At 40.9% G+C, this 23695-nt stretch overlaps 1 protein-coding gene across 4 annotated transcripts in view; it reads right to left on the reverse strand.

The window, feature by feature from the left end:
• Window positions 1-248: 248 nt before the first annotated feature.
• TMEM241 (transmembrane protein 241) overlaps window positions 249-23695 on the reverse strand; it is a 51271-nt gene continuing 27824 nt past the window's right edge. For 3 of the 4 annotated variants that reach the window (XM_042869246.1, XM_042869245.1, XM_042869244.1), the window contains exons 14-15: window positions 4492-4556; window positions 249-943 (exon numbers count right to left, since the gene is read on the reverse strand). In XM_042869246.1, the coding sequence (XP_042725180.1) occupies window positions 883-943; window positions 4492-4556 (126 nt within the window). In that variant the 3' untranslated portion in view covers window positions 249-882. The remainder of the gene's footprint in view (window positions 944-4491; window positions 4557-23695) is intronic. The other variant, XM_042869247.1, reaches the window with a different exon arrangement.

A 23695-nucleotide genomic window follows, 5' to 3' on the forward strand; every position in this document is an offset into this window, starting at 1 on the left:
AATTTTGAGCATCCATTAAGCAACCAGAAATAAAATTACTTTAAGAACACTTGAGATAAACTGCCTCACACTCTCTAAGACATTCATTGAAGTTTTATCATTTTTGTTGCCTCTTTCAATAATTCAAGAGACAAGCCACCACTGGGAACAGTGTGAGTCCTTCCATCCCTTCCAGCTGACAAAAATTCACAGACTTCAAGAAGAATCTTGGGGAAAAGGAGGAGAAAAAACACACAAAGAGCATGAACTACAGACGTTAAGATTTATTGCTCATTTCCCCATTTGGCAAAGCTGTCAACCCACCACAGTTCCATGTGGGAATTATCTCCAGAAGCCCCATGGCCTCTATCACTGTGCCAGCTCAGATAACGTGACTACAGACCTGCGTGCAGCAGCTTGCTGCTTACTGAACAGTTGGAAACAAAGGCCATCCTTCCTGATACTGAATTCACGGCAGGATCTGGGCTCTGACATTGTTTGGTACAACCTGCTGTCAGCTTTCAACAAAAGAACTGGGGGCATCCAGTGGGGAACGCCGCTTTTCCTGAGTTCAATTCCCTCTGCAAGAAGCTGCTACTGGGAGGTTCTTACACAAAGTCATAGGCATGAGGCCAAGCAGATTTTCTTTTACCACATCAATTGGAAATAGTTTGTGTTGTGCTTTGAGGCAAAGGCTCATAATTATCCTACTAAGTATGCTGTTCTCTTACCAGCACTACTGATGGCATAGTTTTTCCTTAATTAAAAAAAAAAAAAAAAGACAGTAGGTCCCTTTCCCTGTGCTTGATTGCACTTCTTCATTCTTGCTGCTGTATTTTATTTGTGATAGGGTTTCTGGGTTGCAAGTCAGCTCTTTTCCAGCTGCTGAGATCTGGTTCCTCTTTACGTGCCTGTTTTCTCAGTGTAAACAAGCAAAGCTTCTCCAACTCCGCTGATCACAAGGCTGTAAACAAAGGATACCACAAATTCAGCATCAGGCAAGTCCCTTTACTTGATACAATGCCAAACAGCACAACATGAAGAGAAAGGTACTCATTTGTCTAAATATATTTCAACCTAGAGACAGTATCCCTGGTGATGTTTTCTTTTGTCTTGCTAAGAAGAGGTCAATAAAAGAAACATCCTATTTTACTGATCCCACCAGAAAAGTACTCCTCTATGTATTAGGGCTACATAGAGAAGATTGCATCTAATGAGGAGGATAACTGTATTCTGCTCTGGAGAGATCCCCCTGGCCTGGGGAGGTCAATAGCAATCCCTGCACTTACTGCAGTTTGTGAGGAAGCTGGTGGAAGGGCGCTGCCCAGTCTGCAATGGCAGCGGTTCCCGAGTGCTTCCTTCTCCCACTGCTCACAGCACAGTGCTGGCACACTGCTCTCCAAGGCTCAGGCTAGAAGCAGGACTCCAAATTAGGATGAATGGTTCTTACTAGCAAAACCATTCATCGAACTAAGATGTCAAGCCACTCAACGTGTGCAATAATCCCCAAATCTGAGAGGAACAGGGTAGGAAACTAACTCTTCTCTGCTTTCATAACAGTGCAAATCTGAGTGTACTGACCTTTCCTTTGAGCCTAATGGCTTAGTTAGCTTATGAAACAGAAAAGCTCCTTAATGAATTTCATAAACAAAACAAACTTTTGTTAAGTTCATTTTTAAGAGTTGGCTTTTTTTCCAAGGGAAAAAATACAGACATGTGAAGCTGAAGGCTCTCTGGTGTTTAACAGCACTGCATTCCCTTATATCCTTAGTTTTGGTGTTTTAGAGATCACATACTCCCCTTGATCCTGAGAGGAACAAACATTAGTAACATCAGCCTTATACTTACTCCGTGAGCAGCCCTGGGAGGTAGGTGCTGGGCAGATTGCTCTGGGGATGGAATACCTCAGGTTGTGGAACTACCACCAAGGATCAAGGGGCTGGGAGGACTGCATGCTTTACAAATAGATCTAAACCACATGCGTCCATGAGTACATGAGCGCTTTCTGGAGAAGATTAACTTCATGTCTTACTTAGATTTCATCTCCAGCTACAAACGCATCCTCTGCATTGTTTTCTTTGAAAGTCGAGGATGGATAATAATGGATAATAATTCTTTTTTTCTAAGCAGAAAAGTCCAGAGAATATACGAAGGGCTATACCCAACAGTTTTAGAAACAACTCTTAGAATCATGGAATCATTTGAGTTGGAAGGGACCCTTAAAGGCCATCTAGCCAAAATCCTCTGCAATGAACAGAGACACCTGCAGCTACACCAGGCTGCTCAGAGCTCTATCCAGTCTGTCCCTGAGGGTCTCCAGGGATGGGGGCATCCCCCACCCCTCTGGACAACCTGTTCCTCATCATCCTCATCGTAGTAAACTGCTTATAACCAATCTAAATCTCCCCTCCTTTAGTTTGAAACCATTTCCCATTGTCCAATCACAACAGACCTTGCTAAAGAGTCTGTCCCCTTCTTTCCTAAAGTCCCTCTTCAGATACTGAAAGGCCACCCTCCTGTCTCCCTGGAGCCTTCTCTTCTCCAGGCTGAACAGCCCCAACTCTCTCACCTGGGCCCACTGCTCAAGCCTGTCTAGATCTCTTCTCTCCTTTTTTCTTTCTCTAGTTATATTTTCTAGATTTTTTAATGGAGGCTTAAAAAAATGCCCAACCTGTCACTGCTGTAGCATTCTAAGTGGTCCTATATAAAAGATACTAAATTATACACCAGTGCTCTATGAAAATGTACTTGCACTTAAATTGCTTTTTAACATCTTATGGCTTAACATTAGAGGAGAACTCCTTTCTGTAGGACTTCAGGCACCCTCATGCCCACCCAACCCATACTCACCAAACTACCAAGCCAACAGAAACCATCATTACAGCTTCAAGACGAAGCAGAGCTAAAAACCATGGCTAAATGCCAACATTTTGTTTGTTTGTTTGTTTTTAACCTTTGGTTTACCATCTGCCAAATCCTCTGTCTTCTGTTTATTGTGGAAGGCACAGCTAACCACATTTGATCATCACTCAGAAGTTAATGTATGATATGGTCCACTGCAACACTGGAGCAACACTAAAAAACTCAGTGATTAATGAAGTCACAAGTGCTCTGCAGCTGCTATCATCTAAGAAACTATTTTAAGAGGTTTGCTGATTGCCAAGGCAATACCAAGACACAAAAAATAATGGGACTTAAATATGGTTTTGAATTGTAACAATGAAAGCATAACAGTGGTCTAAGGGCTAACAAGAAGTGTCTTTTAATGATACGGATGTGTTCATTATTTATATTTGCTTTCAGTGCACGCAGAGCATGTGCAGCGATATGGGTCCGTGTGTTCACGTTGCCAGTGCTACACATTTTTTTTTAGCATACACGTCAGTGAATATGATGTGATATCTGTATTATAAAAAGCCTGCCCCTAGCACATAGGACAGATTGAAGATACATGTAAACATGGTCAGGAAGTGCAAGCTAACGGCCTGTACCAGGAGCATAGTATGTACTTGATACTAGTTCAGTCTCATATACACATAGGCCACATAAATGTATTTCTAAAGCTACAAAAAAACACTCCTGATTTGTTTTAGTACTTGAGATTACATGTACCTAACACACATGTGGGGATATATATTCACACATACATATGTGGGGCTAGTTTAAACTGAGATTTTCCTTTCTGTAACTTCTTTGTCACACCTGGAAAAAGAACATGCTAATTTCATTCAGTGCTAGGCTGAATCTTTAGAATGACAGTCAAACTCTGAAGGACAGTTTGACTCTACAGCTTTTCAACAGCAAGCAGACTTCTATTTCCAGTAACAGATCTATCCCCAGCGATAAAATCCCTTCTTCAGTATTTTTTGCAAGGCAGAAATACTAAGGTGCATCAGCCTTGGACTGGGATTCCCTTTTGCTGAGCACTGTTCAAACATAGATCAAAAACACCGTCTCTGGTTTGCAATCCAATCCTCTGCATCTCCACCTAAAAGTTTCAGAATAGGCAATTTGTAAGGTGTGGCCATGTATTACAAAATCCAGATACAGCTTTGGAAGAAGATCATTATTATTATTTTTCTACTCGTATTTTTGCATTCACAGTACAGATGTCATTAGGGCCTGTTCAGAAACATGAATCCATTGGCTAAGAAGATGTTGTTACCAAACCATGACTCCTACATTTTAGTTCCTATTCTGCCACTGATTTATAGTATGACTTTGAATGGGTCATTTATGAGCCAGTTGCATCCATTTATCTAGCTGTAAAACACACTGAGTGAATTATGGTGGGGCTTACTGTCCAAAACGTCCACGTTCTCCCACAGAAGCAGAAGAAACAATCTTCTATTTGTATTACCATACTGAATCCGTCATTGGGCACCTGGTTCTCCTTACATTCAAAATATTACTGGCACTAATAGAACTTGCCATTTGAAAAGTGTTTCCACATGAAGCACGGTGTGGAAATTCATTTTTGCTGTTAAGAACAAAGCCCACGTAGGCACTTACCAAGAAATTGTCAGTACATTGGCAGTCATGGCAAAGAAGAACGGTGATAAGCTAGCAGTGATAACCTGTAAAATTGAAAGGAAAAAAGAACAAAAACAACCTTGTGACCTTGTGATATCACAAATGAAAACTGAAATACTTTAGCTGAAATTAAATCTCTGCATACGTAGTCACTTTTTTTTCCTTTGCTTTTTCGACTATTAGATTCCATAGCAAAAATAGGAAGTCAGTGGGCAGAAGAAACCCAATGGGACTGTTCTAAGGGGGAGTCATTGCTGAAGGTGGAACTTCCATTCCTGCCGAACCTCCCTCCCCTGTGTGAGAACAGAGCCTACACAGAGGAACCTCCTTTCTGCTCTGGCCAGAAGCAACAGAAAAAGGCCCAACACCGGGGGATGCAGAGCTGTGCAAGCAGCCTGGAGCAGAAATATGGAGTAGTGTTGGGAATCACATTTCAAAGTCAGGTTGGATAGGGCTTTGAACAACCTGATGTACTGCAAGGTATCCCTGCCCATTGCAGGGTGGCTGGAACTAGGTGACATTTAAAGGCCCCCTCCAGCCCAAACCATCCCATGATTCTAGGAAAACTTGCTTCTCATTAGGTTAGGGGGTCAATGGAGCACATAATGCAACTATCACACACTGCAGCTGAATTTTGACTCCTACAGAATGTGGGATACAGTAGAGGCATGGAATCAGAGCAGAAGGTTCCCTACTGCATATGCCAGTTGTAGAAATCTGGTAGTTTTTATTTGCCTACAGTAATGTAGACTGGGGAGATCAGTCAGGTGCCAGGTTTTAAGAGCCTCGTATTTCAGATGAGAATGAGAGCCTGAAGTGTATCTGTGGGTGTAGGGAGGACAGGAAAAAGAAAAAAGAGAATGAGGTAAATGAAAACCATGCAACTTCAATGGGTAAGATATCTTTTCTTACACCAAAGTGTCTGCGCTGAGAAGATGGGGGCAAATGACTTTACATTTTTGCAGCACTGATCCCAGAAACAGCTAGTTCCTGACATAGAATGGCTCGCAACATATCCCAGTCCCTGTTATGGAGCTACCACATCTGCAGGCTGCCCTCAGTTTTGCACATTTTGTTGCCAGATGGATAATGTAAGATGGAAAGAGTTCAGAGAACAGTGACAGAGTCATTAGATGCAGGGATTGATTTGCAGTCAACAGTTAGGATAAGCAATGCCTGTGGGAATGATTTACAAATACTTGGGAAACATGAGCACCAAGGAATGAAAGCAACTATTTAGAATAACACAAAGTTGCCCAAGTCAAAAGATGAAATTAAGAAACAAAACATTTAAATAATTATCAGCTAAGATTTCCTAATAGTTGTTTGTCTAGCTGATTCTCAGGAGAGACAGTAGAAACCTCGTTTCTTAAGCTATTAGAGACCTGTTAAAACACAAATACATGTCTAGCGGGGAAGTAAATGATTCTCTGTAGTAAACTCTGCAAACCAGAGGTCGAGCTGACAGTGTGTTAGTCAATACCCATTGTATCTGCTATGGCTGCATTTTAGAAAACAGGTTTCTGAATCTGTGGACCGCAAGCAACAAGAGAAGAAATGCTTGTACATCAGTCCTCCAGCCCCACTGAAGGAGTTAGTTGGAGGGGGGCAATAATGTAAACCTGGCAGCCCTCAGCTACATGTCAGTAAAATACATACACAGGTGAACACATGAATAAGTAAACACACCCAGAAGAGACTGAGATGGGAGCAGGATGAGCCACAAACTGAGAGTTATTCTCCAAAACTCACCTGTCCACGCTTAGGTCACACTTTGACCTGTTCCATAATCATTTGTAGCCAAAGGGAGCTGACACAGTCTGAGCAGCCTGACCACTCTGAAGGTGCACCTTTCATGCACTTTATCTCTTATGCTAGGCTGGATATCTGTCAGTTCCAATGCAGCACTCCAACATACAGCTACATCTCACACCAGAGGGCTGCGTTATCCCCTCGCACACCTTGCAGCAGCTGCAGTGATCTACACAGCTTCCCACTTACATCAGTGTGAATGACCATGGAATTACTGGCACCAAGCTTATCTTTGGCTAATGCTAATTTATTATGAAAAAATACACAGCATTCGTTACCAAGCATGTAAACATGAATTTATGAAAGATGGCAGCTGTGACATTTACAGAGTGTTCTTTTCTTTAAGTTGCTCTCCTGAAAGAAACTAAAGTGCAGCAATTGAGAAGTGACACAAGTCAAAGCTGTGTCGCCCACTCCATCTTAGAGTCGTGTTTATTAGAATCTTGAGAAGAGGCCAAGAGCAGAGAAACAAGCATTTAAGAACCCTGCGAGCGCAGGCCTTATCAAAAACAATACACCATTCTACTGCCACCATCCCAAAACACTGCAAAAATGCTCCTGCGGGCTGCAGCCTTTTGGACCATCGCTGCAGAACACTGCTGTATTTTTGAAAAGTTATGTAAGAGTGCCTCCGTGCCAAAGAGAAACAAAATGTGGGTTGGAAGAGCACATGAAGTAAGTGTGCATAAGGAAAAAAAAAAGAAAGAAAGAAAAACATCACTAAAATGTCCAGCTTTGATCGTTTGTGTAAAAGGTGCACATTTAAAAATAAAGAAACAAGTTTTTAGGGAATCTAACCATCAGATTTGCTCCAAGGGAAGACTCTAAAGGCACTCCAGCCACATTGTTCAGAAGCCAATTTTCCTTTTACTACAGTTCAGCATTTCTTGAAGTGTTTTAAGTGCACATGTATTTAGCTTTTAAGAAAATACACCTACATTGATGTTCTGGATGTCCTTTGAAATAAAAATCACACTAAGTGCAGTAATCTCTCTTTCTTCATCTTAAAGGTCACAGTTGTCCTCCTAGGCGTTCAGCTGCCTTTGGAAAAGGAGCGAGCTTGCAAGACAAAGGAAAGCAAGCAAACTAAAAGGTAATGACTTTCAAATCTATTTTAGTGCTGAACCACTGAAACTAGGAGGTGGAAAGGAAAATTTTAATTAGCTAAAACCAGTCTGTTTTGAACAAAGCCTCCCCACATTTTGACATTGTTACAAATTCTCCCAACTGATAGAGACATGATGGCCGAACCCCAAATATTTTAGAAACAGGAATAGTTCCATGAGCTCTGGCTACTTGTGTGCTTGTAGGAACTGTGATTGTGCAGTGCTGCAAAAGCTGTTTTTAAAAACATTTATGCTGTGAACGTTTTCGCAACATTCTGAAACAGCTTTCAGTGATTAGGAAAAAAATCCAAGTGTAGCATCATCTAACAAAACATTTCCATGTGAGCTGAAATTGTTCCTGAGAAATCTTTTCAAATGCCTCCTTGTCTACCTCCTCCCCCCCAAAAAAAAGATTGTTTTTCTTTTTACTTCTTAAAATAAACCATTCTACATTTACGATGTCACTCTGTTGTAGAATGGAAACAACCTGCATTTGAAGGGAGCACACAGTTAACACTTATCAACGTTAATCTCAACTATTTTTATAGTTCCAGTTGCTGATTTATTTAAAGTTATTTTATACCTTAACAAAAATGTGCGCATTACAAAGGACATTTGTTGTCACAAGGAAGAACAGTTTCAGTTCTTCACAAGACATATCAGCATTGAAGGAAATAACTGCACCTTTGTGGTGGGATACTTATCCAGAACCAGGTCTGTGAATAAAAGGAGAGCGCTCCGATTTCCTGCGCTGCTCCAGGGGCCGATCCATTGGTCCACCCTAACTTACTCTACCTGAAACAGCTTCCACGGCAAGGCAGATAGTCTGCATCAGCTAGGATTGCAAATCCCACCAGGAAGGAGAAGAAGGAAGCTTAGAGCAATGTTTACCATGAGCACAGCATCCTTGGACATGCTCAAGGCGGGGTTGGATGGGGCCTGGGCAGCCTGGTCTAGTGCCAGATTTAGTGACTGACAACTTTAGGGTTGGAACTAGACGATCTTTCAGGACCCTTCCAACCCAAGCCATTCTACGATTCCATGCATTCTGTAGGACTGCTGGAGTACAGACTGGTTCTGAGTAGTTAGATAATGAAACAAACAAACAAGAACCAGAAGGGATTTCTTTCCATAGACCTTCCAGTAGAAGGAGTGAAGAAGAACCAGACAAGAAAACAGAGGGTGACCCTGTCCTCTGTCTGGATTACGCCACAGAGAATTGTCTATAAAACAACAGCTTTTTACAACTTACTTCTTGTCATTACTTCTGATGCTTGCAAGTACTAGAAGTGGGGTTGGACTCAGCTAGAAAAGCTGGAAGAGCAGAGAAACACACTCATTCCTCAACTTATATCATGGTCTTCACAGCACAAAACAAAGCTGTTGAGATCCCTGTTCCAATCTCTGAATGGGAGTGGCACACTCTGACAAGATTCAGTGATAAGGTAAGAACTGAACAGTGAAATAGAAACCAAAGAGGCTGGACCCTTTTACCTAATGTCCAGAGACATGCAAAAGCTCCAGAGTTTGTGCACTGCAGAAATGGCAGCCGTCAAAGATAACTCATCAGAAGTTGGTAAAGCATGAACAGTGGTGAAAGAACCTGGAGTAAGGATTGTGAAGAATCCCTTTAGAGGAAAAACTGTTTTTCTTCTGTGGTGTTAGAAAGGCTGAGCTTTGGGTACTGGCACACCACAGCCTGACCAGGCAGAGGAATGTGGGGCTCTAGAATTTCAACCCACAACAAGTGGGATGAGCAGAAGTTTCAAGCTTCTTGGTTAGAAAAGATTCCTAAACTCAGTTCCTCATCAAAATGGGTGAGAACTAGCTAGATAAACATTCCCTTCCTAACCAACCTATCACTGATCCTCTCCATCTCTGACTTCACAGTTACTGTAGAGAAAGATTTTCAAGCTGCAAAAGCTGACTTTGGATTTTGAAAATCTAACATTTCTGAAGTGTTTGGGAACTTGTTATTTATATCGCCAACAACACCAATAAGGACATTTTCAAAATGTAGATTCTCATTTAATCTTCCTATCTGAGACTGAAAGACATGGGGAATTTAGTCCAGACACGACCACAATTTGTTAATATTACAACTATATCTGCGCATACCACATCAATAGTATATTTCCTCTGATTCATTGTTAAACTACAAAGTTAAATGTCACAGTTCTTGCTGCAAATGAACACAGAATACATTATAATGAAGTTTTCCTTAATTTGTGTACACACAGCCAATCTTTGTAACCTCCCTTCCCCAAACTGCCAAAACCTCTGTCCTTACAAAAACGCATATTTCATCCAAAGACAGTGTTTTGAAACAGCTCATCAAGTTCATTCACTGTTCAAAATAAATCTTCCCATTTATCATCAGGTCATCTTCTCAAAAGATCAGGAAAAAGCTTCTGATGTGTGTAACCTTTGTTTTCACCCTGCTGGTGGAATTAAAGCAATGTCAAGCTTTTTATAGACGTAATATTTGTTGTGTCCCTGTTCTGCATGCTTTAACCAGCTGCTAAGATAATTGTCAAAGATCGCCAGGGAAACGGATCACTGCTAGTACTGCTGGAAACAGCTACATCAAGACAGTCCAGTGCTATGAAAAAGGCAAAAATTACAGCGGGTAAAAATGACTAACAATATTTGTTCTTTTGTTTCTCAAGGGACAGCCGCTTTGAATTTACCAAATTTCAGTGTTACATCCCTTTTGTGTGTACGTCTACTTGAGATTAAGCATATGTACATGTATAAGACGCTTGCCAGGTAGGGAGATCTTGCAATAAACAGCAACTTCAAAGCAGGAAAGTAACAGTTAATCTTCCAGTGGTTTTCTGAGCTATTAACACCGTTTCACCTCCTCCTTGTTTACATACATTTCTCATTTCAGCTGGACTACTGGCCACTTCTATCTAGCTTTCCTCCATCTTGCTACATTCAAATGTAAGGCAGACTGTGCCAGGGGGCAACTTCTCTGAACTTTAGCAAGAATATTTTGATTCAGAGATCGAGCAGCTCCAGAAGCAGATGAAGAAAGAAGGCACTGACTGGGACAGTCAAATGTGAGAGAATACTGAGGGACCTGACTCTCCCCTAGCTAAACCCCAACTAGCACAGTCCACTGTGCACTGAGAAACCCTTTGAAATAACCCAGAACTTGAAGAGGATCTTTGTAGATCAGGTGCTGACTGTGAAGTTCCACAAATTGCAGCAAGTCAGCACTGGACATTCAGAGACACCAATAAACTCAATGATTACTGGAGGCTGTTGCAGGCACAGGAAATCTACCTTAGCTGGGCAGAGTAGGCAGTGGAACAAAAATCCCTGCTGTAGATGACAACCATGACAACATAACTTCCCTTGCAAGAAAGATAGGATAGGACTAGAACTAAAGTCACATCTGGATTGTTTGAATAGAGAAGGGGAAAAAATACAAAGAAAACGTGGAGGAAAAAAGAAGTATATGATTTTACTCCCACAGTCATCAGTCAAAATAAAGTACCTTTATCATTTCGGATACTGCGCACAGCAGATCCTCCTAGACCTGCACATCACCTGTTTGGCAAGCAAAATCAGACCAAAACCAATCTTCACTGTTCAATTTCAGCTCAGTCCGGGGAGTGATCTGCCATGGAAATAAGAACTTCTCCAGAGTGGTGGCAACATGGCAGTGGTAACAGAGCTGGCCATTTCACAATCCACAAAGCATGGATTCAGCCAAACAGCTGTTATACCAGCTGCTGTAGATCTCTTTGAGATGCTTTGTTTCATATCTGCCTAAATGCCTGCACAAATTGACAGCTTCCCTAAAGTACATTTTCCTCAAAAGAGGCTTGGTCACTTTCCTCTGTCCTTTGTAATTATAGTTTTAGAGCATTATTAGAACAATAACAGCAAAATCAATTGGTTCCCCGTACAGTGACTCAAAAGGAGTCACTAGACATGCACTGGCAGCTGAACACTTAAAAATAAAGATAAAACTTAGTTCTAGTTTAAACTTACCAATTTGACTTTCATAGCAATTAACTTCTCACCCGCTTAAAACCACCTACACGTTGCATTCAGTGTACAGAGATGAAGAGTCATTCAATAAATGACAAACTTGGCAAAATGCCCTCTAACATGTTTTCAAAGCAGAAGCATAAATGTTCACATTTAGCAAAATCATTGAGTATTTTTAAGTTTCATTTGTTTTTTATGTCTACCAAAACTAAACAGAGTATCTCACAGAGGAGATCTATATCTCTTAGCTGCTCAATTGCTATGAGAAAGCGGATTTCCAACTTCCATCTAGCAGGATTGTAAAAGTCAGAAAATGCTCTGTTTTTCCATGCCTGGACATGCATATGGTTCAGGAATTAGGCGTATGGTCTCAACATTTTAGCACCTGTATTTAGTATATACTTTTTGTTTCCAGGATGCGATGACCAACACAGCCAAGACCCCAACTTTACAGAAAGTAAAGATGGATATGTGGGTTACTGGACTTAATTAATAGATTTTGCGTGAGAAAATTCTCCTATTACGAAAGATAGGATATCATGTCATGTTTATAATGATCAGACGTGAACAAGACTTCCTATTTCAGGAAGGCCTACCAGTGTATAAACACACATCTACAACCATTCATATATACACACATACTATATATAGCATGGAAATGCATAAACATACATCACTGATGGGATATGACTGAAGAATTACAAATACTCATAACTCATTCTGACAGATATCCCAAGCTCTTATAAAAAACTTCTGCCTCTTTAAAAAGACAGTATTTGATTGAAGATTTTCTTCTTTTTGGACACCAAAGAGCCACTTCATTCCATAGAAACATCAGATTTCTTTCATAAAAAAGAGAAAACAAAATGAAGAAGCATGTGCCCTCTGTTATATATGGATGTAATGGTCAAAACATACATTTCCCCTTTCTGGGACTGATGGGATAGCAGATAATGATGATAACCTCCAGTCTATAAAGTACAGAAAGGCTATAGTACTTAATTCAATTTTTACTGTGCCACTATTTATATTTAAATGTTTCTCTTAAATGTGACCACTGAAAATGTAATCCAGATACTGATATTTCTCTCAGCTTTAATCTTCTGTACAGAGGAGAAATTAAGTTCTGCCTGAAGCGTGCTTTGCTGGTACAGAATCATGATCAATCATGATTCAAACAAGTGGGCATATATGCACCAGACTAATAGCATCTGTTTAGATAAGTTGTGCAGATGAGATGCACAATCCATGTAGCAGCTGAAGACCTGTCAAATAAGGGCAAAAAAGGTCATTTCAAGAGGAGTAAACAAAGGCTTCATTAGGCCAAGTAATTTTGATTGTCTTTGCTGAGCAGTGCTTTGTCTTTTCTTGCTGCTACAAGACTGACTATTAATGCATATCTAATGATGATTTGATCTAATGCTGAATTGCTCTCTTCCTTTGCCGTTCAGTTTGTTGAGGAGTCTCTTTTTCCTTGCATTCTGACCTGCTATTGTAATGGCCTTAAACTGTTCCTGCCATCTCATCTCTCCCTTGAAACCTTTGATCTCAGAAGCTGGCAGGGCAACATGATTCATCATCTTGTTCTTATTTTATTAATTATTAAATATTTGTGTAATGGAGCAAGCACTTGTCAAATAACAGCAACAACAGCGGCAGTGAGTGTTCTAACTATTAAGATCACTAACACCAACAGGAGTGAACCAAGGCATGGTTTAAAAAAGTTAACTGGTTGATGTCAGAGGCATCAGGAGAATTTGCAGCAAGTCTGCAGTCAACACACACATCAGAGAAAAGAAGGGATCTCTATACTGACCTTAGCTTATGGGAAACTTATACCCCTTGGCATGCAGCTTGTTAGTTTTTCCACTTCTGTCCCACAAAGATTTTCACATGATGTCTGCTTCTGCTGAAAATACTAGGAACCCACTAATGCCATCTGAGTGGATTTCTACCTGTAAAAAAACCATGGCATTCTTTTTTCTTTACAGCCAGTTGTCTCAGCACTGTATTTCACTGAATTTTACTGGTCAGTAATATGGTCTATTGTATTAAAGAAGTATTTATTTTGTCTGATTTTTTTTTTTTTTTAGTTCTGGGGAATGGCCAGCTGTTCTAACGTTCTGCTTCTTAAAATACTGCAATAAAATACACTTCATCTTATGTTAAGCTCAGCAGTAGCCTTTTGGCATTTCAAGTTGTTGTTCACCTCATCTAACCCTTATGAGATTATGAAATAGAGGTTACTGTAAGAGACAGAGAAGGCTGATAACCCACGTAAGAAGACCCTATTTTTCATTGTCACACTTCAGAGGCAAATTGAATAGGCAAACTGACAGTTTGCTATATGTATCTGGCCCAAAAGAAATTGGCTGCTTGCAAAGGACTGAGCTTAGCATCTGCCAGTGTCTGTCTTCCTTCCAAAATCCAAAGGCTCCAGCAGGTGGGCTGGTAGCCAGATCAGGCAGGAATGATCACTCTAACAGCCTGCCTTACAGCATCAGGATCTCAGACAAAAGGTGAAAGATGAGGCAATTCCAAGCTCCTCACAGGTGAACTGTGACCTCCCCACAGTAGTGGCTCAGTGATGACTCAGCTGGTGTCCAGGGAATGAATCTAGGGAGCAGAGCGTAAAGCTCTCAGCAGTTTGAGTCCATGAAGATGAGAAAAATTAGCCTGAGTTTCCTGGAGGTAGAATACATTGGCATTGTGGTAGAAAACTGTATTTGTAGGAGAAGATATCTTTTAGTGACTTGTGATAATTCTTCACCATTCAGCCCACCATTTCATAATTCTCACTAAAGTCCAAATTAACCAGGCTGATACTTTCCATCACTCTCAGTTCTCTCTGGAAGCAGCCGAGAACAGAGTGCAAGGGACAGTGACCTCTGAAAGAAGACTTCAACAGTGATGTAACCAAGGCAAAAAAGGGAACAAAGGCAGATATGTTATAGGCTACATCAACATGCTTCCATGCGCCCAAGGAAACGAACATTTTTCCAAAAGACAGGTTGGCACTCAACCTGCCATGCAGTTGGGGAATTCCATGTTTTGGTTACACTCTTACTGCATCAGATGGAAACCCCGATTAGCAACACTGTGAGTACTATCAGACGTGCAATGGAACTAACATCTCTGGCCAACCACCACACATCTTTGTGTTAGAATGCAGCCAGTAAAAACAGTACAGGCATCAGCAAATGCGATTCTCTGACAGACAGGATGAGATATATGCTACCACTGACCTCTGCAGTCTTGACTTTGGTACACCCCTGACACTGCAGGGTCACAGGTCATTGTCAGTGCAATGCTTGAGAATTTTTTGGGTTCATCTTCAAACCTCATCTTGCCCTTAGGATCACAGCTATAAGTGCTATAAAAGACCATACACAGATAGCACAAATGTTGCTGAAAGGCACTGTTAGAGGCAACAATGTCATCTAGTTTAAGGGGAATACTTTAGGTGTGAAAAGCAATATAATGGCCTTTTCCCATTATTATAACCTATAGAAACACTTAGATAAGTGTTCATACTCTTTGTCGATACTAAAGCAATTTTCTGTCATGACTAACTCAGAACTCTGTGGGGATATCACTAGTACCAAAAATAGCATAGGAAACTTTGGGATGCGTAATTATTTTTTTTTTTAAATCTGTTAGCAAAAAATAGCAAGTTTCCATCAACATCTCTCCCCCACATACAGCTTTGGTATTTCTGTGCATGTATGAAGTCCATTTCCTATTGTATCTCCCATCTCATGGCTCCTTTGGGAAAACCTGATTCATAAACAAGCAATTCCCAGGCCAGATAACTAAGACCCTTTGCTGACCCCTTTCCGTACAATCCAACAGTAACAGAGCCACAGTCTTTGCCTTGCCACTTTCTGATGTGCTTTTGCTGTTTTAGTAATGATGTAATGGAAATAAATCAACATGCTATTATTATTATTATTATGCTAAAGATTGCAAAGAAGAATTGGTATTCTTTAACCCTAATTTTCCATTCAAAACCAACAATCTTTCCAAGGCTTTCTAACCATTCACTGATAGAAAAGGTCAAAATATTCCATCAAAAACCTTAAATAAGTGATTCTTAAAAAAAAGTTTTTTAAGGCCAACACATCCTTTAACACAGCCAATCCATTTTGAGTAAAGGCCTTTTATGAACAACACAGCGTTATGCATTCAGCACTGTGGGCGTCAGCAGTCCCTGAGTGTCCCATAGCAGTGATGGAAGCGACCACAGCCTTTGGCCAAGCACTCACTTAGTAATGTTGAGGAAGCTCTGTAAAATGATCCATTGCCTTCTGCCCTCCTGGGACAGCCATCCATAGCAATAAGCATGGAGAGAAAGCTGGAGTCGGCACCTTCCTTCCCATGCTAGCTAGAGATAGGACAGAAACAGCCTGCAGTCATATCCCATGATTGTGTGAAGCTTATGTACCTTCCCTGAGTACCACATCTTTCAGGGACTGAATATAAAGCAGGGGACATCAGCCATTCAGTCTGCCTCTCCCAGAGCTCTACGGCCACTTGCTAGCTTTCAACAAAAGTCAAAATCTAAACCCTTAAGAAACTATCCAGAGTGAGATTGAGAAATGAATGCACTGAGATTTTGCACATTTTTGGTTCTGAGCTGGAAGGGGAAGAGAGATGGGAAGACTCATTCCAGACAGCATCATCTCACTGCCATGAGAAGTTTCTGAAGAAAGCAGCCTGGAATGTGACACCAAGTGCCTATCAAAGGTCAATGATCAGGCTCAAGATTTGTGAGTTTGGAGACATCTCACCCAGGAAGGTCTCTAAGAGTCAAAAAAAAAAGCAGCCAGCAATCCAGATCTTGAAAAGAACCAAGAACCAGAAAGGGGAAGAACCTGGCTACTTCTTGGTCATTTTTGGAAGCCTACATCAATTAAATTCTGAAATCTTCTATATTGGTATGTTAGACAGCGAAGTTTTCCCATATAATTTTGGCATTTACATCAGTATTACTGATAGAAACTATTTCCAACCCAGTCCTTATTCTTTTGTCATCTCTTTGGCACACTTATGATTCATCCCCCAGCCTCAGCTCTCCATATATAACTAACTCTAGGAGACTAAATAGAAACACAGGAGAATGGGAATCAATTACGCAGAGGAACCAATGAACCTGCACCCTCTGCAATTCAAAATTCCATACAGCAGGCAAAATCTACTTTTAAATTGCCATTTTCTACTGTCAAATCTATAGAGACAGTCTCTCAAGGGCAGGGGAGAAAAAAATACTCCAAATCAGCACTGCTGAAGTTATCTTTATGTTCGAGAGAATGGCAATCCCAAATGTGCACAGTGCACTGGATATTAATGATGGACAGAAGAAAAACTAATTCAGAGCATCTCTTTGGGCTCAATTTATCAATTCGTGTATGCTGAGATTGTAAGTCTATTATACTGAGCACAGATTATACTGCAATACTAACCCTGAGCTGCAACACACATTTTATGTACTTATCTGTGTGACCCCTTCATGCCCAGAAGTTGTGCAGTTGCCATTTTCAGTGGATACACAACTGTAGCTCTATAAAATGCCTGTTAATAAATATCTGAAAACTTGCCATTACTTGGAGATGCAAAATCTCCAATAAGTCTCAGCTATTCTTACAAGACAGCTTTTCTGAATTGTGCTCACGCCGCAGGGAGCCTGTGCCACTTAGCTTAGTGGTCATGTAGCACAGAGGTGTTGTTATGGAGACCGATGTCTTCCCAACAATTACATGGCATAATTAGTTTTGGATGCTACAATGTAACTATCAAGTTGTCTCCATGGAAACTACTCAAAACCTCACACTTACAGGTTTCTGCAACTCGTCTTTTTTATAATCTATAAGATGCAGTTAAGAGCACACTGATTACCTCACCAGCTCCTCAAGTTCAGCTGAGAAACACATTTTCTCTTCTTAGGTATTTTACCATCCCGATGGTGACTGACAGGAATCAAGTACATGTGTCAAGAATAAAATTACATATTTCATACAGTGAGGGCTGAGCACAAATTAATGAGAATTTTTACCATCCTTAGTCATGTTTATGCAGGTGCGTGCATATCCACGTGCGTAAAAGTACATTTAGCATGGAGACAGAGGAAGCTCACTTCTACTTAACTCCTCCTTGGCACACATGAAAGCATATAGTTGTGGAAACACCCTCTCTCAGGTTAGAGATGCACTTCAAACCCCACTGGTGCACCACCAGCACAGACTGGTCGATTCTAGCACACAAATCTCCCTCTCACATGGAGATTCTCTGCCTTGCATCTGCAGTTTTTCCAGGTCGAGGGAGCAGATATCTTGAGACAGCCTTGCATGCAGCTCATACTGTGTTTATGGAACTGCAGTGGGAGTTTATGACATTCTTGCATAAAGATTTGCAAGGCCCATGCCAAGAAAGCAACATCATTTCAGCCAAGAATCTCACAGTCACTTTCGCCTGCGTACAGCAGCACACAAAGAAGAGAAACTTCAGTCTGCAGTAGAACCAAACAGTCAAGTGCCAGGCAGCCAAACACATTCTTCTGGTTATGATACACACATAAAATCTTTAAACACAAGCGTTTATCCGGAATCCTCTCCCAACAGGGCAGAGATGCACAAGGGAGCCATTTGCTTCATCTGGTGCCAATAGCAAGACTCTTACAATGGCACTTATTTCTGTAAGTAAACACCGCTGAGCAGAAGTAAGGAGCTGATGTTATGGACAATATTTTATAGCACTTATATGCTAAGTAGCAGTGCAAGACAGGAACTAAGAAATTGACATTAGGAGTGCATGTGCTTCGGGAAAAGGATTAAAACTGCAAACATGTAGAAAAGAGATGAATTTGTTTTATTTCTCTGAGTTGGTTTGCCTCTTTAAATTAAGTAGATACAATTCTTAAGTCAATTGCTATGTGTGAAGAGGAACAGTGAGCATAACCAGGCTAGGAGCCCCAGAAGATTTGCCACTGTAGCCTTTCTATTTTATGAGAAGTGAGGAAAAAAGTGAATTTCTGCTTTAATAAAAAATGTCAGTGCTTTTCAATCTTTAGGAGTGTTATCGTCCTTTATCATATAAATACGGATATACTCTATGCTTTCTCTTCAAGACACCATGGGGACCTAAAGAGTAGATGCACAGACACAAAACCAAAAATCAAAGACTACAGGAGACATCCTGAATAGCTGTTAGGTATTCTGGGGGATGACCAAAACTTCTGGGGTTTAAGTACAGTGGACAACAGTCAGTTATGTGGGACCTGCAGAAAAGATGTTCTTTCAGATGTTCCTGCAGAACTACTTTTGCAATGCCTGGCCGCCAGCATAAAATATGGGGAGACCTGGAGCAAATGCTTCTAAAGTTAATAAGCAAGGAACCAAAGCAGCTGTTGGTAGATGCTCTTATGAACCAAGGAGCTTCCAACGTGATTCAGATACACTAGAGATTAAACAATTGTGCACTGGATGGGCATAAAGAAAAGACAGGCATATTCCTGCATAAATTTTCTTCCCGACAATGTACAAAAACTTGTGAAAAATTCAGTGCAGTCTGATTGCAGTTATTCAACTTCATTTCTTCACAGAAAGGAGGAAGAAAGAGAAAATCCTAAACCCACCTTCTACTGCCCTTCCCTTTCATTCTTCCTCCTTATAAAATTTGTCTCAGGAGGTTTCTACTGGAATCAAGCTGAATTCACTGCCACAAGTTTTACTGGGATAACACTAAACAAGAAATAGGAGTATAAATTCATAAGTAACACGTATCTTGCCGAAAGTTAAGAGATACTACTGTTCTGTTCTATTCATGATGCAGTGTATTTCTGCTGCTTGATTTTTAGAGGCACTAACAGGTTTAATCATCAGATATAGATTGGCAGCCCTAATCTAAACAAATTCCCTGACAACACTGTTAAGGCTCATTAGCACTCTCACCAGATGCTTCTGTCTGTGTATATGAGCATCTCCAGTTTTTCTTTCCAGTACACAACCCATAATGCTAGCACAGCTTTCAAATCAAAACAAAAAATCTCATCCAGCTTCAAATCCCTGCTCTCCTGGGGATTAAATCTGTGCAAGGCTATGACAAAGCATTCCATATTTCTTGGGCTTTTAAACAACTTTTTTGTTTGCTTTTCAAATCACTTTAGCAATTTTTTGGCATTCCTCACCAATCTATACAGACATGACTAACGTGCACAATGTTTGCTTTCACAGCACAAGTGCAGTGTGTTTGTCACCAAAGACATCACGCAGGGTTATGCACACAGATGGAACCTGTGCTTCACCTGTCTATGCACAGAGCAATGCTTTGACATGAAAGCTATCAAAAATCATTACGGGAAAGAACTTAAAGACCTCATGCAATGATTAAGTTGCTACCGCCAAAGTAACCACTGTAAAAGCAAGTTATAACCCAGCTCTAGTTTTTAAGTGAATGAAATATTAGAGGGCAGGAAGGCCAAATATGTGGGTTTCACAAAGAATGTATCCTTGGATCCCTAAAGAAACCCAACTAAATCTCATGGTTAGTTTATTGGTCTATCAATACTTAACAAGAAATGAAGTGGTGGCAGCAATCTCAGCCCCCAGCTTGTCAGTCACATAGGTACAAAGCATCCAAATGGAAAACAGATTCTGCAATTCTCTGCACCTCCCTAGAGGCTTGTGCTGCTTGCTGTCTGAGGGCTACAGCATTCTCTCTTCCTGGCTCATTTGCAGGATAAACATATTCTGGACTCAAGTGCTTCTCCTTTCCAATTGCTGGTAAAAACTGCAGTCAGACTGAGAGATTAAGAGGACAATCTAGGGCACTACTCAATACAAGAAAAATGCTCGAGTGGGAATGTAAAGTTGCTGTTGTTACCCAGACTTCTCCCCTTCTCCCCTCCCCCCCCAATGGATCTCATTCTCCAAGTCCAAAATCAAATAGTTTTTATCTGTATTCTTTATCCACATCAATTCCCTTCCCTTCCCTGCCCTTTTTTTAAAGGAGTTGCACACTTGAGTTTGAAGATATTTTTACAATACTACTTTTTGTGCCTTTCATGGCTTATGATGTGTTTGAGACAGCCCTCACCCAGGCTTGAGTTGGATCAGTATGTACTGATAATGCCTCCTAACACTTGCAGGAAGCAGCATTAGTAATCAGGTAGATACGATTCTTCCTAACTAATCCATATGTAAATCAGTGGTTCCTTATTATTGCAAGACAGCTGGTGAGAATTTTGCAGGAGCTGGTAGGTCAACCCTTACCTTTGCAGGCAAACAGCCATTCAGCTCATTGCTTTCTACCCATCTGTGTCTGTCCCATTCTAAAATTGATGTGTATCTGGATTTTTGAAGCATTCATTGTCATCTACCCCAGAATCAGTTGCATTTCAGCACTCAGAGCAGCAGCTCCTCCATGATCCTAATACTGTCTCGGATGGGTATAACTGAGCTCTAAAACATTCTCATAGTGAGCTTTAAACACTAATGGAAGACACTGAGGAAACTGCTAGTTTTGATAAAATTACTCAGAAATTATAGAAATATCTCATATCTGTATTGCTTATTTCCCTCTTTGAATTGGAGACAAGGTATATAATTAGAGCACTAGGTTAGAAGTTACAGTAGGAAAAGAACTAATTTGTTCTGTTACAAAAGTCTTTCTAAGTGAGATGAGTAATTACACCATGTGCTGCACGCTGATTTTTAAGGCTAAAGAACAGATTGAATTATCACAGTGATACAAGCTAAAATGTTCAGTTGCTACAAAAGCACGTAATCTTACTGACAACAGTGGCTAGAACAAACTTTGATTTCTTTCTAGACCTGGCCAAACCCCCACAAATCTAGAAATACTTGAATGTTGGGAAAGCTTTGATCCAGTCCAGACTTTGTGGCTCTGATTCACTTCAGCTGGGAAGGACCCAAACTGCTTAAAGTATATTTCACAACACATCTTTGCTTAAATTTTTTACAGACAGGTCATAAATACCACATGTAGAACCATTTCTTGTTACACACGATACCTACTAGCAGAGACAGCTATTCCCATCTCCAGCCCAGAGAACTAAAAACCATAAATGTAGGAGTAAATTTCAGGTCAGCTGACCTGACACCAAGGAGTAAGAAGAAAGGTAAGGCATTAAAATCTGTGCAGTCAGAATGTTTGTGAAAAATTTAAACTTGTGAGAAACTCTGTGTGAATTGTACAACGTTGAAACAGTTGGTAAAGCAAAAATGAGCCACACTGCTCCCTTCTTGTTACAGCCAGAAAAAAAACAAAACCAAAAATAAACCCCAAACCAGCAAAGAATAGTCTCAGCACAGATTGTAAAGAGGCATATTGTGCAAGTTTACTTTTTCTTAAGGTAACAGTTCATTCAGTGTAGTAAGAAAGTTGTGATCATCAACAACATAACAAGGTTGTGATTTTCATATGACCTAGCTGAGGGTAATGAAAACTAAGTAATATCTAACAAGGGAAGAGGAGTCAGATTAGCTTTTCTGACTGCATTTACTATTGATAATGTAATAGATAAGCTGTTATTAACTTACAACAAGTACAGCCACACTCTCAATTCACAAATCACCGGGTAATTTTAATAGGAATTAATCTAAGGGCATCAGAGCAGGTTGCTCACCACTTTGTGCAGTTGGATCTTGAAAGCCTTCACAGACGTAGACTGCACAGCCCCCCTAGAATAACTGAAGGAGCTGCTGCTAAGTGTCCCCCAGAAGGACTTCCTCCCAGAGGGATTTTTCCAGCTGTTCAGCTCCAGACTGAATAAACCCAAAGTCCTGCAGCCTTTCCTAAGAGGGCATGATCACTAAGCCAATTACTATCTTGGTGACTGTGCTAAAATCACTACAGTTCATCAGTATCTTCCTTGTATTAAAAGACCCTAAAGAAAATTCTAGCCTAGATAGGCTAGATCAATGGGCTAAGTTCAACTGCATAACATTCAATAAAGCAAAGTGTCAAGTCCTGCACTTGGGTCATAACACCCCTATGTAGCAGTACAGGCTTGGGGACGAGTGTTTGGGAAGTTGCCCAGCAGAAAAAGGCCAAGGGTATCCTGGCCTGCATCAAAATCAGTGCTGCCAGCAGGACTAGGAAAAAAATTGTTCCCTTGTATGTGGCAACTTGAATATCATGTTCATTTTGAGACCCCTCACCACAAGAAGTTTACTAAATTGTTCAGATGTGTTCAGACAGGAACAACAAAGCTGGTGAGAGTGTTAGAAAACAAGAATTATGAGGAGCGACTGAGGGAACGGAGGCTGCTTAGTCTGGGGAGAGATCTTGTTGCTCACTACAACTACCTGAAAGGTTGCAGCAAAGAGGGTATCAATCATTTTTCTCAGGTGATGTGATAGGATGCAGGAAACAGCCTCAAGTTGTACCAGGAAAGGTTTGGATTGGACATTAGAAGGAATTTCTTTGTGGAAAGGGTGGTCAAGCATTGGAATGTGCTGCCCAGAGCAGTGGTGGAGTCCCCATCTCTTGAGGCACTTAAGAAATACTGCCATGGAACAAAAGGACACGGTTTAATGATTAGACTTGGTAGGTCAGGTTGTTGATCAGGCTTGATGATCTTGAAGGTCTTTTCCAACCAAAATGATTCTATGATTTTATGATTCCCAATTCCAGATGGGGTCTAACAGGAGGTGAGTAGAAGGAAATGATGGCTTCCATTAATTTACTGTCTTTGCTACTACTGATACAATTCAGGACACTTTTGGTCTTCTTTATTGCCAGGACATGCTGTGGCTCATGGTCAGTTTGCTGTCTCCCAAAATCCCCAGGTTCTTTCTCACAGAGCTGCTTCCCAGCCAGGCAGTCTCCAATTTGTAATATTGCCAGGGATACTTCCTTTCTATGTGCAGGACTTCACATCTGTCCCTGCTGAATTATGCAAGACTCATACCTCCAGTCTGTCCAAATCCCTCGGGAGGGCAACACTGTCCTTGGTGCTATTGACTGGTCATAGAATCACAGAAGATCCCGAGCTGGAAGGAACTCACTGAGTCCAACTCCTAGCTCCCATCAAGAACCACTCAAAATTCAAACCATACATCTGAGAGTATTGTCTAAATACATCTTGGTGCTGTGACAACTGCCCTGGGGACCTTGTTCCAGTGCCCAACCCTCTCTTGGAGATGAACCTTTTCTTAACACCCAATCTGATCCTCCCATGACACAGCTCCATGCTGTTTCCTTGGGTCCAATCACCGTCACTATAGAGAAGAGATTAGCAC

This window comes from Lagopus leucura, unplaced genomic scaffold (assembly GCF_019238085.1).
Source record: "Lagopus leucura isolate 7727_CA_CO unplaced genomic scaffold, USGS_WTPT01 Super-Scaffold_100002, whole genome shotgun sequence".
NCBI classification, from domain to species: Eukaryota; Metazoa; Chordata; class Aves; order Galliformes; family Phasianidae; genus Lagopus; species Lagopus leucura.